This window comes from Carcharodon carcharias, chromosome 2 (genome assembly GCF_017639515.1).
Source record: "Carcharodon carcharias isolate sCarCar2 chromosome 2, sCarCar2.pri, whole genome shotgun sequence".
In the NCBI taxonomy this organism is placed as follows: Eukaryota; Metazoa; Chordata; class Chondrichthyes; order Lamniformes; family Lamnidae; genus Carcharodon; species Carcharodon carcharias.
This window is the reverse complement of record NC_054468.1, coordinates 220,259,043-220,274,592: the sequence shown is the minus strand read 5'-3', so window position 1 is coordinate 220,274,592 and position 15,550 is coordinate 220,259,043. Positions and strand designations below refer to the sequence as shown.

At 44.5% G+C, this 15,550-nt stretch overlaps 1 protein-coding gene across 3 annotated transcripts in view; it reads right to left on the bottom strand.

Moving 5' to 3' along the window:
* Window positions 1–2,921: 2,921 nt before the first annotated feature.
* LOC121272315 (3-oxo-5-alpha-steroid 4-dehydrogenase 2-like) overlaps window positions 2,922–15,550 on the bottom strand; it is a 30,288-nt gene continuing 17,659 nt past the window's right edge. For all 3 annotated transcript variants that reach the window (XM_041178940.1, XM_041178923.1, XM_041178931.1), the window contains 2 exons: window positions 14,002–14,152; window positions 2,922–4,762 (listed from right to left, as the gene is read on the bottom strand). In XM_041178940.1, the coding sequence (XP_041034874.1) occupies window positions 4,696–4,762; window positions 14,002–14,152 (218 nt within the window). In that variant the 3' untranslated portion in view covers window positions 2,922–4,695. The remainder of the gene's footprint in view (window positions 4,763–14,001; window positions 14,153–15,550) is intronic.

Sequence of the window (15,550 nt, the reverse complement as noted above, 5' to 3'; positions counted from 1 at the left end):
TAGTTTTATTTTCCTAACATTTCCTATTTGCAGAGTGGGGGGAGGCTTGTGTAGGGTTATAAACACAAACATAGTCCAGTTGAGCTGAATGGCCTGTTTTTGTGTTATAATTTCTATGTAATACAGCATCTTTAGTTCAGGAAAGCATCCCATCACAAGTTGCAGAGATATAACCAATAGTAACAATTTACATTTATATGGCGCCTTTAATGTGGTTCCAAGGCACTTCGCAAATATTTGATACTGAACCACATAAAGAGATATAAGGTTATGATCAAAAGTTTGGGAAAAGAGATAGGATTTAAGAATGATCTTAATGGAAGAGACAGAAGTGAAGAGGCAGAAGGGCAAAGATATGATAGAACAAGGCCAAGGAGGGTCTTGAAGATGAAGGGGAGGATTTTAAATTGAATATCACTATGGGGACAGGGAGCCAATGTCAGAGATGAAGGGGTGGTAGGCAATAAGAATGTAAAAGGAGAAGTTCCAAACATATGCCACAATGGTGGGTGATGTGGCAGCCATGGTTGAATAGCTGGCACTATGTGCCATCAGTGAGATGTGGGTGTGAAGTCTACAGCATGCTAAATGTGTGCGGTGAGGTGAATATTAGGTATGAGTCAAGATTGATGGAAATTGTTGGGAGGTGAGTGTTGAGAGTGTGATGCATTGAGCAGTGTGTGAAGACAGTGGTGGAGTTAGTGGTCTATGGTGTGGGCTGGTTAGCTCAGCTAGCTAGATAACTAGTATGTGGTGTAGAGCAATTCTAATGATGTGGGTTCAATCCCTGTGCTGGCTATGGTAGTTCATGGAGGACTGCCCCCTTGCCTTGTCCCATGCTTGATGCAGAATGGTATCCCTCAAGCTATATAACCACTTGTCTCTCTCTAACAGAGAGTGATGCTTATGTGTACTCTGGCTAATTACTGGTAGGGTATGGTATTTTAAGGAGCATCCACTTACCTTCATGTCTCATCATTGAACTTTTAATGGCACTGCACCCAGGTCCTTGAGGTTGAACTGCCACTGCTTTCACAAAGTTTGTCGTAGGGCGTCCTAGACCCCTATGGATAGATTATGGGTTGTATTTAATGCAGCCTCTCATGTTGGGAAACATGGTGACTGGGCCCACTTAAACATGGGAGAGGCCCCGTATCATTCTCCCAGTAATGGCAAAACCTCCCAGGTTAAGGGGGAAGGGGCTGTTGCAGGGTGCCTGACACCAGTGGGGGGATGTCAATTAGGCTCATTAATGATCCAATTTGCACCCATTATCCCTGAGCCCACTACAATTTAGTGGTGGCTCAGGGATTAAATGGGAGCCACAGAGCTTTCCTGTGCCCTCAGAAGGCCACTCAGCAAACACTGTTGGGTTAACCAGTAGCATCCCAGAGGGGGAGGTCCCTCATTGTCCCTCTGCGCCTGATCGAGGGACCCAGCATTGAGCATGGGATGGCCACTGAAAGCCATCCCCTGCCTTTGCCTCTGGCCTCTGACCACCCCAGCGTCATCCCTTCTGCCATGATCTCCATGCTGGGACCGTCATCCTTCCCCCACTCACCTTTGGCCAGGGGTTCCACAATGATCCAGGGCTTCTGGTGGGTGCAGTACCACCTGCAGCCACTGCTCTCGCTGGGGCTGACATGATGAGGAGTTCCGGCCTCTGATTGGCTGGAAATTCTTGGTGGGCGGGGAAGGCCCTCCGGTGGCCACATAAGTATCTGAAGGGCACCTGATTCCATCAGGCTTTCCCCACAGAACTGACAGGGTTCTCTGCCAATTCCCTGACTGGTGGGCAGGACCTCCATAAGCCTGAGAAAATTCTGGCCATCATATCTCCTCCTGCAGCAAGGCAACATTAGAAAACCTTGGAGCCCTGCCTCTGCCATTAATGAGTGCCACCACATCAAAATCGCTTTTAGAACAACTTGCAGCACCTGCTCCAGCCACAATGCATCTCACTTTTAAAAGGCTTTAAGAAGTGTTGTCTAGCTTTAACTTGTGCTAGCCTCACACAATTTTGCACCTTTTGCTCGGGCATGCAGCCACTCCTCTGCCTAGCACTGGATGATGCTGCAATAATTTAAATTAGCAGGCAGCTCAAAGTTAATGTGCTGCCTACATCATAATCAATGGGTGTGGGGCAATTCCCCAGCTGAGAAACCGATCCTGTTTTCATTCCCTGTCCATTTCCGTGGCCATGTCTTCTGAAGAAAAATGCTTCCTGTGCACCACCAATTGCTCGATGCAATTGAATTGTCTGCCAAGGAACTTTCTCAACATGTTGCAGAGCGTGGAGGAGTCCACCATCACCTTGTAGGCACATGACAGCAACACTCTGCCATCAACCATGGAGCATGTGGTCACTTCAACGGAGCTTACAGATAGACAGTGGACTTGCTTTAGTTCTCTGTGCCACCAGTAATAGTCTCTCAGGAATGCTTGGAATGGCAATGAAAGACGAGTGCACGTCAAGTAATATCAATCATAGTTTCATAAAGACAAAAGCTTTATATTGAACAACATAGAATGTGCTAGATTTTTGACACTGTTGGGAATAAAGTGATCACTGATTAAAAATAAGTAAGGTAAAATAGGTTCAAAAATACTGTATAGTAAAAATATTGTATAGGAATTGAAAGTAAATTAATTTAATTAGAAAATTAAACAAAAGGGCATTAAAAGTTTTTTTTAAAATACTTCACAGTTTTAGGAATAAACTTCAAGAGTAGAGGGAATGTCTGTTAAAATTAAATTATTTAACTTGTTCAGACTATTTTTATGTGAGTTGACTGTTCTGTATCATTTTAGACATAATGCAGAGGTGTAATAATAGCACACCTTGTGATCTGAATTGAGTATTCACGTCATTCACATGGGTGATTTGTCAGACACTGAAGGTGAATCAAACAAAGACGAGGTTTGATATGAATCAATGAACTGTTTTATTTCAGAGTGAATGAACATGCAGAGCAAGGATACTAAAAAATGTACAGTTATGATCAGATTTAATTTATTCAAACAGTACAACATGTCTTCACATGGTATTGCAAAAACAATGAATATTTCCCCAATCAGGTCATAATTTTACTAGACTTAAGAAGGAACCCATGGAAATTTAAAGACACTAAGAGATTTGGTCTGGAGAAGGAATTGCTGGAGTGAACTTTGCTGCTGAAAGTTGGTTCAGGGATCCTCAGAAAACTGAGGGAAACGGCTTTCAACCTATGACTCAGTGAAATGGGGAGAAGTGAACCCATTGGAAGTTGAGGGTAATTTTGGATTGGTTCCTGTAAAGCCTCTAATTTAGTTAAGAGTGCAGTGTAATGTATTCTGACCCATGGCTGATTCTGCCCCAAAAGTACTTCATGGACTGTTAAGTTTTTTGGGTCAGGAAAAATGCCACATAAGTTAATTAAATATTCAGTCAATCAATCTCTTCATTTCTTTCTGAAGACAAGCTAAGAAATAACCGTTTGTCTCATCTATGAATAAACAACATCCATTTAGCTCAATAATCATCTTTTACCTAGATGCCTTTGAGAATACTATTTGCTTAAAAATATTAAAATCAAAAACAACTCTTTCCTGCTAATTCTTTCTATGGAAAAATAATTTACATAATTTGTATACCGTGAGCCTATGATTTGTGGGGATTCTGTAAGTCTATCAGCAGATTTCAGTGTGTAACTGACAGAACCCCGAGGAGAATGGTAAAGTCCCAATTGCACCAAGTTTCTACCATTTCAAAGGGTTTCCTGTTGTATTGTAAGAGGCAAAAACCTCCATCCAGCCCTTAGGAGGCAAAGGGGCAGAGCCCAGAGACAGCAACTCTGTACACCAAAGCCTCTCAGACTTCAATGGAACCTGCCATATCAGTGCTGCCTGGTACACCACTTAATCTACTGGCAAGTAAAAATCTAAACAGTGACTTGAATTTCCTTAGCATGTTTCACGATCTCAAGATATCCTAAATCACTTGAGAGCGAATGAAATATTTTATATAGTGTAGTCACTGTTGTAATTTAGGGAGCGCAGGAGCCAATTTCCAAACAGCGAGCTTGCACAAAAAGCACCGAGATAACCTTTCTTTTCAGGTGTGTTTGAGGTATAGATATTGGTCAGAACACTAGGGATAACCCTTCTGGTCTTCAAAAATGTGCCCTGGAATCTTTTATAGCATCTGAAAGATCTCAGTACTGCACTGGAGAGTTAACCTAGAATTTGTCCTCAAGCTCCTTGATCTTCTGACTCAGGGGTGACAGTGTTATCACCGAATCACAGCTAGACCTAAGTAGGCACCACCAATGTGAGCTGATTGCTGAAATGTCAGTTAAAAACTTAAATTTAAAGTAAAGCCAATTATGCTGCTGACCCAGCAGTTCCTTCAATCTCCCACTGTGAGCTCCTGAGGAAATTCAAGACCAAACTGTAGGTGAGAAGTTCTTTATTGATCTGATGGTTTCTCAAAACTGAAAGAACCTGGCACTTGACTGTGTATGGGTATTGAAAAAAATGTCTATTTTTTATCACCAGTAGTCATCAATTATAATATATAACCATATAAATCTGTTAGAAAAAGCGTACAATCAAGTCAAATATCCCTTGTAACTTTAATTTTGATTTTCAAAATATCAGGTTTGATCTGAAGCTTGTATCCTGAGTTTAATCTAGTTATTTCCAGATGTCTATATGTCAAAATATGAGAGGAATCAGAACTTTCCTTGATTTTGGGTAGTCTTCAAACTTTTCCAGATAGTATCTAAATGAATGAAAATAAAAGCAATCAGTACAATGCAGAGCAGAACACAGTGGGAATCAACAGGTTAAAAATTCCAGGGAAGAAATCTCGGAATGCCATTGAAGCGATGCAAGTGCTGCAGGATGGAATTCAACACTGGCTACTCTAACAAAAACAAAAAATGCTGGAAAACCTCAGCAGATCTGACAGCATCTGTGTAGAGAGAGACAGAGATAACTTTTCAAGTCCATCTGATTCTTCTTCAGATCTAAAGGAAGGTAGAGATGTGGTGAAATATATACTGATTAAGGGGGGTGGACCGGTGAAGCTGGATGGAAGGCCATTGATAGGTTGAGGCAAAGGAGAGATAGCAAAAGATGTCATAAACAAAAGGTCAAGTAGTTGTTAATGGTGGTGGTACTGGCTAAATGAGGTGCTAATGATGACATAAAGAAAGGAAAATGTGATAATGGCTGGACCAGGGTAAGCACTCTGCGAAGTGACAGATGGCCCTCGTGGGGATGGGGTGGGGGGAAGAAAGACCGAAAATAGGCTAAAACCTGGGGATAAAACAATGAATGAAAATGGAAATAAATTTAAAAAATAATAATAATGAAAATAAGTGGGGGAAAAAATTAATAAAACTTAAAAAAATAAAAATGAATATGGAATAAAGGGGAATGAAAAAGTGGGGTAGGAATGGAGGAGAGAGTTCATGGTCTGAAGTTGTTGAAGTCAATGTTAAGTCCAGAAGGCTGTAAAGTGCCTAACTGGAAGATGAGGTGCTGTTCCTCCAGTTTGCGTTGAGCTTCAGTGGAACATTGCAGCAGGCCAAGGACGGACATGAGGGCATGAGAGCAGGGTGGGGTTTTGAAATGGCAAGCGACAGGAAGTCTGAGTTATGCTTGCGGACAGACCGAAGGTGTTCCACAAAGCAGTCACCCAGTCTGCTTCACTTGAAAGGAGTGTTTGGGCCCTTGGACGGTGAGGAGGGGGGAAGTAAAGGGGCAAGTGTTGCACCTTCTGTGATTGCATGGGAAGTGCCGTGGGAGGGGTGGAGGTGTTGGGGGTGATGGAGAAGTGGACCTGGGTGTCACGGAGGGAACGGTCCCTTCGGAATGCCGACAGGGGGGAGGTGAAAGGAAGATGTATTTCTCTAATGTATTACTAAGATGTATTACTCTGTAGTACTGGCTACTCTAACCTGGCAATGACTCCATTCCAAATTCCAAACTGCTTTAGACCATAAGACCATAAGACAAAGGAATGGAAATTAGGCCATTCGGCCCATCGGGTCTGCTCCGCCCTTCAATCATGGCTGATAAGTTTCTCAACCCCATTCTCCCTCCTTCTCCCCGTAATCTTTGATCCCTTTACCAATCAAGAACCTATCTATCACAGTCTTAAATACACTCAATGACCTGGCCTCCATAGTCTTCTGTGGCAATGAATTCCATAGATTTACCACTCTCTGACTAAAGAAGTTTCTCCTCATCTCTGTATTAAATGGTCTTCCCTTTACTCTGAGGCTTTGCCCTTGGGCCCTAGACTCTCCTACTAATGGAAACATCTTCCCCACATCCACTCTATTCAGGCTTTCAGTATTCTGTAAGTTTCAATCAGATCCCCCCTCATCCTTCTAAACTCCATCGAATATAGACCCAGAGTACTCAAATGTTCCTCATATGTTAAGCCTTTCATTCCTGGGATCATCCTCGTGAACCTCCTCTGGACCCTCTCCAGGGCCAGCACATCCTTCCTGAGATACGAGGCCCAAAATTGCTCACAATATTCTAAACGTAGTCTGACCAGAGCATTATAAAACCTCAGCAGCACATCCCTGCTTTTATATTCTAGTCCTCGCAAAATAAATGCCAACATTGCATTTGTCCACGTCGGGACAAATAACATAGGTAAGATTAGGAAAGAGGACCTGTTTGGGGATTATCAAGAACTAGGAACTAAATTAAAGAACAGGTCCTCAAGGGTTCTAATCTCCGGATTACTACCCGAGCCACGTGCAACTTGGCATAGGGACGCGAGAATAAGGGAAGTAAACACGTGGCTAAAGGAGTGATGCGGGAAAGAGGGGTTCCATTTCATGGGGCACTGGCATCAGTATTGGAACAGGAGGGATCTGTACCGTTGGGATGGTCTCCACCTGAACCGATCTGGGACCAATGTTCTAGCGAAAAGGGTAAATAGGGTGGTCAACAGGACTTTGAACTAGAAAGTGTGGGGGGAGGGAAGGGTAAAACTCCAAGAAGTATGACTAATGGGAAACAAAGAAGCAAGTTAACATGTGGGGTGGTGGATTCACTTCATGGAAAATTATGAAAAAACTGAAAAGAAGGGAGAGCCCAGGAGAGGCTATTAAAGTCCTCAGAACACAAAATAGGACAGTGTTTGGAAAGGGCTAGCAATCTAACTTCAAGCACATCAGATAAAGGGATGACAATGAGAAAGGGGATGGGAAATACAGGACTGAAGGTGTTGTATCTGAATGCACGCAGTATACAAAATAAGGTAAATGAGCTTGTGGCGCAGATTGAAATTGGCAGGTATGATGTGGTGGGCATCACGGAGACATGGCTGCAAGGGGATCAGGACTGGGAGCTAAATATCCAAGGATATACATCCTATCGAAAAGATAGGCAGGTTGGCAGAGGGGGTGGGGTTGCTTTGTTAGTAAGAAATGAAATTAAATCGATAGCAAGAAATGACTTAGGGTCAGATGATGTAGAATCTGTGTGGAACCGCAAAGGTAAAGAAACCATAATGGGAGTTATGTACAGGCCTCCGAACAGTAGTCAGGATTTGGGGCAAAAGATACACCAGGAGATAGAAAAGGCATGTAAGAAAGGCAAGGTTACAGTGATCATGGGGGATTTCAATATGCAGGTAGACTGGGAAAATCAGGTTGGTAGTGGATCCCAAGTAAAAGGAATTTGTGGAATGTCTACGAGATGGCTTTTTGGAGCAGCTTGTGGTGGAGCCCACTAGGTAACAGGCAATTCTAGATTTAGTGATGTGTAATGAGGCAGACTTGATAAGGGAGCCTAAGGCGAAGGAACCCTTAGGAGGAAGTGACCATAATATGATAGAATTTACCCTGCAATTTGAGAGGAAAAAGCTGGAATCAGACGTAATGGTATTACAGTTGAATAAAGGCAACTACAGAGGCATGAGGGAGGAGCTGGCCAGAATTGACTGGGAGATGAGCCTAGCAGGAAAGACAGTGGAACAGCAATGGCAGGAGTTTCTGGGAGTAATTTGGGAGACACAGCAAAAATTCATCCCTAGGAAGAAGAAGCATACTAAAGGGAGGATGAGGCAACCATGGCTGACAAGGGAAGTCAGGGACAGCATAAAAGCTAAAGAGAAAGCATATAAATGATAATCCCCAAACAGGTCCTCTTTCCTAGTCTTACCTATGTTATTTGTCCCGACGTGGACCACAACAACTGGATCCTCCCTCTCTCTCTCCAAAATCCTTTTAAACCATCAGAGATGTCCCTCACCCTGGCACCGGTCAGGCAAAATACCATGCGGGACTCTCGATCCTGCTTACAAAGGATGCTATCAATTCCCCTAATTATAGAATCCCCTACAACTACCACTTGTCTTTTTGCTCTCCCGTCTTGAATGGCCTCCTGTGCCATGGTGCCGTGGTCAGCTGGCTCATCCTCCCTACAGCCCTGTTCCTCATCCACACAGGGAGCAAGTACCCTGTATCTGTTGGACAAGGTCAAGAGCTGAGGCTCCTCTGTTCCTGAACACAGGATCCCCCTCCCTATCCCTCACTTGCAGTCACACCCTGCTGACCCTGACCACTGACTGAATTTGAGGTACTTAATCTACCGGGTGTGACCGCCTCCTGAAACAAATCGTCCAGGTAACTCTCCCCCTCTCGGATGTGCCGCAGCGTCCGGAGCTCAGACTCCAGCTCATCAATTCTGAGCCAGAGTTCCTGCAGCAACCAACACTTACTGCAGATGTGGTCACTGCAGCTCGCAATGGGATCTGCCAGCTCCCATATCATACAGCTGCAGCACATCACCTGCCCAGCCATCTCGACTTAGTTAATTAATTTATTAATTAGCTTTGCAGTGTTTTTTTTCAAATTTGGTGCAGATTTCCTACTAACCAATCAGGTCACAGCTTTCCTGAGACGTCACGTTTTCAGTTTTATCCTGCGTCCCCGCCGCTCTCCTCGCGCTCTTTTATCCTGATGCCTAGCTGGTTTTCCCTGCCTACTGTAATTTTACCAGTGGAAGGGGGAGGTGTTGGGAAGCCTGCCTCACCTATGAGCAAACTGTGGCCCTTAAATGGTCAATTAATGCCCACTTAAGAGTTTCCTCCTGCCACTGTTGTGATTTTACCTGTGGCAGGGGAGGCTGGTGCCAGGTATCTAGCCATCTGGCATACTGGTAGCTGGGCAAGAGGGCGTTGCCTCCTTTTTGGTTCCCTTGTGCCAATCGGAGGTCCACACTAGGTATTTCCTACTCTTGCAGTTCCCCACTACCCCTGCCCTGTCAAGCGCGGCCCCTCATCCCCGCTCTCCCCCCCTTGCTAGGGCTTGCTAGCCTGACACTGGTGAGACCCTGGGATAACCTTCAAGTCCAGCTCCTTTGCTGCTTTTTTCCCTCCAGGGCTCGCTGCAATCCCAGTAATGACCACCATTCCCAGTGGCGCTGCTGGGACCAGAGGGCCGCCAGCCATTTGATTGCCCGTTTGGGGCTCAAGACTCGCTTCAAGCCAACTAGTAGCCCAACAGCTGTTAAATGGCTACAAGGCAAACCAGCCAAACTCACTAGGGCTATCTGTACCTTACTTGTCCTGCTTTCTACCCTTAATTAGCATATTCCTTAGATAATATCACCACCTTCAACACTTCTTTGTCCTTTTGTCTATGACATCTTCTGGCTATCTCCACCTATCATTTGGCCCTCTATCCAGCTCTACTTGTCCCACCCCCCACCTCCCCCCGCCCCTTAAACCAGCTTATATTTCACCTCTCTTCTATTTTTACTTAGTTCTGTTGAAAAGTCATACGGACTCGAAACGTTAACTGTGTTCCTCTCCGTAGATACTGCCAGACCTGCTGAGTTTTTCCAGGTATTTTTATTTTTGTTTTAGATTTCCAGCATCCGCAGTTTTTTGCTTTTATCTTAGTGTTTAATTGACTTCCACTTCTCTTCAAGGAATGCCTACCTTGAAGAAGTATTACTCTTCTCTCCGACAGGATTTCCGTATCTCTCTTTTGCTTTGTTCACCTTCATTTGTTCACCATTTCTCTCCTGGTGTTTGACAAGGTGTTTACTAAAACCTGCTTTCACAGCCATATTTCTTTCCTTAGCAACTGTCTCCGTCTCCAACTTACCCCACGTGGATTTCAACTGAAGTTCCATCCCTCATGTTTCGAACCCACCCAGGATTACAGGGATCTCCGGGACATACAACGCTCCTCAGACTGCTGTTCTTGTCGCATTCTGAGATCCACAATCAGTGCCATGCGCCGCCATATAAACACACTCGACCTCTCCCTCCAGCAGCACCGCCCGCACCCTTTTTCTAAGCTGCGCGTGCCCCAGTTTCATTTTATTCTTCGTCTCATCCAACGCCTCAACAAGAAACTTTATCTCTTTCTTTCAGGTGCAAAGGAATGCAAGCTCCAACAACTCATTGACATCAACACCCATCCAGGACCCTCCACCCCTGCCTGTCCCTCTGTCCCCATCCTGTCTTCCAATCCCAGCCCCGGCCATGTATTCACCATACCCCCTGACCTTCCCCTCTCCGATGCTGAACGTTCAGTGCTCAGCAAAGGACTAAGTTTCAAACCCTTACGCCCTCATCTCAATGAATTTTGGGCTCGGCACGTTGCTGAACTCTTTTTCCACCGCCTTCGTCTCCATGCTCACTTCTTTGATCAGGAGTCCTCTCCCCGTTCAATGGATCCTTTTACCCACCTTCAAAATTCTCCCTTCACCTGGACCCGTCTCTCTGGATTCTTACCTTCTCTTGATCTTTTCATTGAGAACTGTTGGCGTGACATTAGTCGTCTCAATTTCTCTGCTCCTCTCACCCACTCTAACCTGTCTCTCTCTGAACTTGCTGCATTCCGTTCTCTAAGGGCCAACCCTGACATTGTCATCAAACCCGCTGACAAGGGTGGTGCTGTTGTTGTCTGGCGCACTGACCTCTATCTCGCAGAGGCTGAGCGTCAACTCGCAGACACTTGCTCCTACCTCTCCCTGGACCATGACCCCACCACTGAACATCAAGCCATTGTTTCCAGGACTGTTACTGACCTCATCTCCTCTAGAGATCTTCCTTCCACAGTTTCCAACCTGATAGTCTCCCAACCTCGGACGGCCCGCTTCTACCCCCTATCCAAAATCCACAAACAGGACTGTCCCGGTAGACTGATCGTGTCAGCCTGTTCCTGCCCCACGTAACTCATTTCTTGCTATCTTGACTCCATTCTCTCTCCCCTTGTCCAGTCCCTTCCCACCTACATCCGTGATTCCTCTGACACCCTACATCATATCAACAACTTCCAGTTCCCTGGCCCCAACTGCCTCCTCTTCACCATGGATGTCCAATCCCTCTACACCTCCTTCCCCCAACAGGATGGTCTGATGGCTCTTCGCTTCTTCCTCGAACAGAGGCCCGAACAATCCCTGTCCACCACTACTCTCCTCCATCTGGCTGAACTTGTTCTCACACTGAACAATTTCTCCTTAAACTCCTCTCACTTCCTCCAAACAAAAGGTGTGGCTATGGGTACCCGCATGGGCCCCGGTTATGCCTGTCTCCTTATGGGGTATGTGGAACATTCCTTGTTCCAGTCCTACTCCGGCCTCCTCCCACAACTCTTTCTCCGGTACATCGATGATTGCTTCGGTGCTGCTTCATGCTCTCGTCTGAACCTGGAAAAATTTATTAATTTTGCTTCCAATTTCCACTCCTCCATCATTTTCACATGGTCCATCTCTGACACTTCCCTTCCTTCCCTTGACCTCTCTGTCTCGATTTCTGGTGATAGACCAATATCCATTACAAGCCTACTGACTCCCACAGCTACCTCAACAACAGCTCCTCACACCCCGCTGCCTGTAAGGATTCCATCCCATTCTCAGTTCCTTCACCTCCGTCGCATCTGTTCTGATGATGCCACTTTCTAAAACAGTTCCTCTGACATGTCTTCCTTCTTCCTTAACTGAGGTTTTCCACCCACGGTGGTTGACAGGGCCCTCAACTGTGTCTGGCCCATCTCCCGCGCATCCACCCTCACACCTTCCTCTCCCTCCCATGATAGGGTCCCCCTTGTCCTCACTTATCACCCCACCAGCCTCCGCATTCAAAGGATCATCCTCCGCTATTTCCACCAACTCCAGCATGATGCCATCACCAAACACATCTTCCCTTCACCCCCCCGTGGCATTCCACAGGGATCGTTCCCTCCTGAACAACCTGGTCCACTCCTCCATCATCCCCTACACCTCAATCCCCTCCCACGGCACCTTCCCATGCAACCGCAGAAGGTGCAACACCTGCCCATTTATTTTCCCTCTCCTCATTGTCCAAGGGCCGAAACATTCCTTTCAAGTGAAGCAGCATTTCACTTGCACTTCCCTCAATTTAGTCTACTGCATTCGTTGCTCCCAATGCGGTTTCCTCTACACTGGAGAGACCAAACGAAGACTGGGTGACCACTTTGCAGAACACCTTCAGTTTGTTCGCAAGCATTACCCAGACCTCCCTGTCACTTGCCATTTCAACACTCCACCCTGCTCTCATGCCCACATGTCCACCCTTGGCCTGCTGCATTGTTCCAGTGAAGCTCAACGCAAACTAGAGGAACAGCACCTCATCTTCCGACTAGGCACTTTACAGCCTTCCGGACTGAATATTGAGTTCAACAATTTTAGATCATGAACTCTCTCCTCTGTCCACACCCCCTTTCCGATACCTCCCCCCCCTTTTACAATAATTTATATAGATTTTTCTTTTCCCACCTATTTCTATTATTTTTAAATGTATTTCCATCCATTGTTTTATCTTTTAGCCTTTTTTGATTCCTTCACCCCACCCCACCCCCACTAGGGCTATCTGTACCTTGCTTGTCCTGCTTCCTACCCTTAATTAGCACATTCCTTAGTTAATATCACCACCTTCAACACCTCTTTGTCCTTTTGTCTGTGACATCTTTTGGCTATCTTCACCTATCACTGACCCTCTATCCAGCTCTACTTGTCCCACCGACACCACCCCCCCCCCCCCCCACCTTTAACCAGCTTATATTTCACCTCTCTTCAATTTTTACTTAGTTCTGTTGAAGAGTCATACGGACTCGAAATGTTAACTGTGTCCCTCTCCGCAGATGCTGCCAGACCTGCTGAGTTTTACCAGGTATTTTTATTTTTGTTTTGGATTTCCAGAATCTGCAGTTTTTTGCTTTTATCTATGGGTTTGGATATGCCCCTGACTTTTATGACAGGGAATGGCACTGCTGCTCCCCCACTTCCACCCTGTCCAGTGTCAAATTCAGCCAGTTGTTTCAGCATTTGATTTGAAAACAAAAGTGTTACTCAGTAGATTGATGCAGAATGCACCGCAGCAATAGAGGTTAACCACCTCAATAGCTGGATAAAAATTTCAACACAGATGTAAAGAATCATTGATAGATGGACTATGTTGCGATTTGTGACAGGTCTCAACTGAGTCCTTTCCAACCTGAAACCAGCAAGGGCCTAATTTAGGATCAGCACACCAATTTCATGTCAACAAACCCTGCCAGAAAGCATTAGTTCAGGAGGCAGTCATTTGCAATTCTGCTTAAGGAAATCCTAAACCACTAAAGCTGGAAGGACATCCAGAATTTTATTTTTCTTCATCATTTGAGAAATTTCTATGGTCTTTAAATTTCCATCCCACTTCAACTTGCTGATCCATGGCTATCTTTCAAGGCTGGGATTCAATTTTTAGACTTTGCTGCCCGCATACAGCTTAAACATATTGGGAGGTCATTTTAACCTCACACAGAATAGGAAACCTGCTGGATCCAGTAGGATGCCTGGTTTTACATTCTACCCAATATTGTTCTCTCTTGAGTTCAATGGAGAATAAAATCAGGCAGCATGCTAAACCAGTATTGCAGCTGATCCCACTGATGGGTGGTTTGGGTTAAAATTGCCCCCATTGCACAAGCTAGAGTGATTGCAAACACATAGGATACAAGCTCACAAATTTACCTGTGATGATTCCAAGCATTTATTCCCAAATAACTGGCAGTGTAAATGGCAAAAATAAAGGCTGGCAAAGTAGAAGTTGCAATGGCATAACCAAACCACTCCACTATTTCACCGAAGTAATTGGCTGCCGTGACATATTCAAACAACCCACCTACAAAGACAGGAGAGATGATTACCGATAATCCAAAAATCTGTGTGCTATTTATTGGCATATTTTCATCAACACCTTGTTTAAATATAGCACCTTTAACATAGTAAACCTCCCCAAAGCACTTAAACCATATTATAGTTTAGGATTATTGAATACAACCAAGTTGGTTAGATGTAAGGTGATCGTTATGATTGGTGCATTTAGCAGCTGAAAATTACAGTAGTGCAATGTATGTCATTATCAATCTTGGACCAGGGGTGGACACTTCAGGGCATCAACAAGATTGAAAAGAGTCAGAGAAGAATTTGTAGGTAGGTGACACCAAGCTTGGTGGATGAATATTGTAGATTGTGGAAGGAGGTGGATATGAGAGAAGGTAAAGGGTTCCACAGTTTTGAAGAGCCAAAAATAATAAGTTGGCTATAATAACAATTCAACTGCACCTAAAAAACCATAAGGTCTCAACTAGCACAATTTCAGGTGAATGATAGATGTATAAGGGTTGGAAACATTTACCAGACTCTATCACTACGCATCAAAAGTGATCATTGACTATATCCAACAAATATGGGCAGCGTATTTAAAGTAGTGGCAATGATGGGATGTTAATGCAGCATAATAACATGGGATTGACACTGGTATCCAGCATTGTGACAGTGGGCAGGGAGAGTTTAAAAGCTACATTTCAAAACGTAACACCTCTTTTTTCTGTCACCCTAAAAACAGGCAGGAGAATTTTTAGTCCTGTAGCCATAGATTTTCCTCCTTCTACAGCTTGATCTCTGCAATTGTAGGCAGGAATCCCGATGGGATCCATTTCAAATTATTATAATTAGTCTAACCCTGGGAAATTGGCCAGAGTGATTTTTGGGACAAATGAATGGGTACTCATCCAAATCCAGCAGCAGATACAACGAGATTAAATCACAATGGAAAATCCCACTTGTAAGGTCAATGTAGCAAATTACAAAAAGATACACTTTTATAATACATCAGAAACTGCTTTGAAGTTCCAGAATCTAGCATCACTGAAGTTCAAGTGTAAGTGGGCTGCACCTTTCCTTTTGAGAACCAAACTATCCCACTGCTATTATGTTCTTCACCATTGCAAATTTTAAATAAAACCTAGCTTCTAACTTGTATGATACATGCCAAACCATAAGAAAATGACCGAGTCTCCTCAGGATCGTGACAGAGAATGATGGAAAATGCAGGCTTCAAGCCTGTTGTCAGGTCAGCTACAATTGTTTGCATGAGTAGACGTCCTCAAAAGATTCAGGATTAGATACATTATGAAGTCCTATCTACGACATGGATCTTTAATGTAGGCAAAATATGGGCCTGAGTTTTAGTGCGGGTTCAGGACTATATGCACTTTTGCACCTTCCAAAATTCACA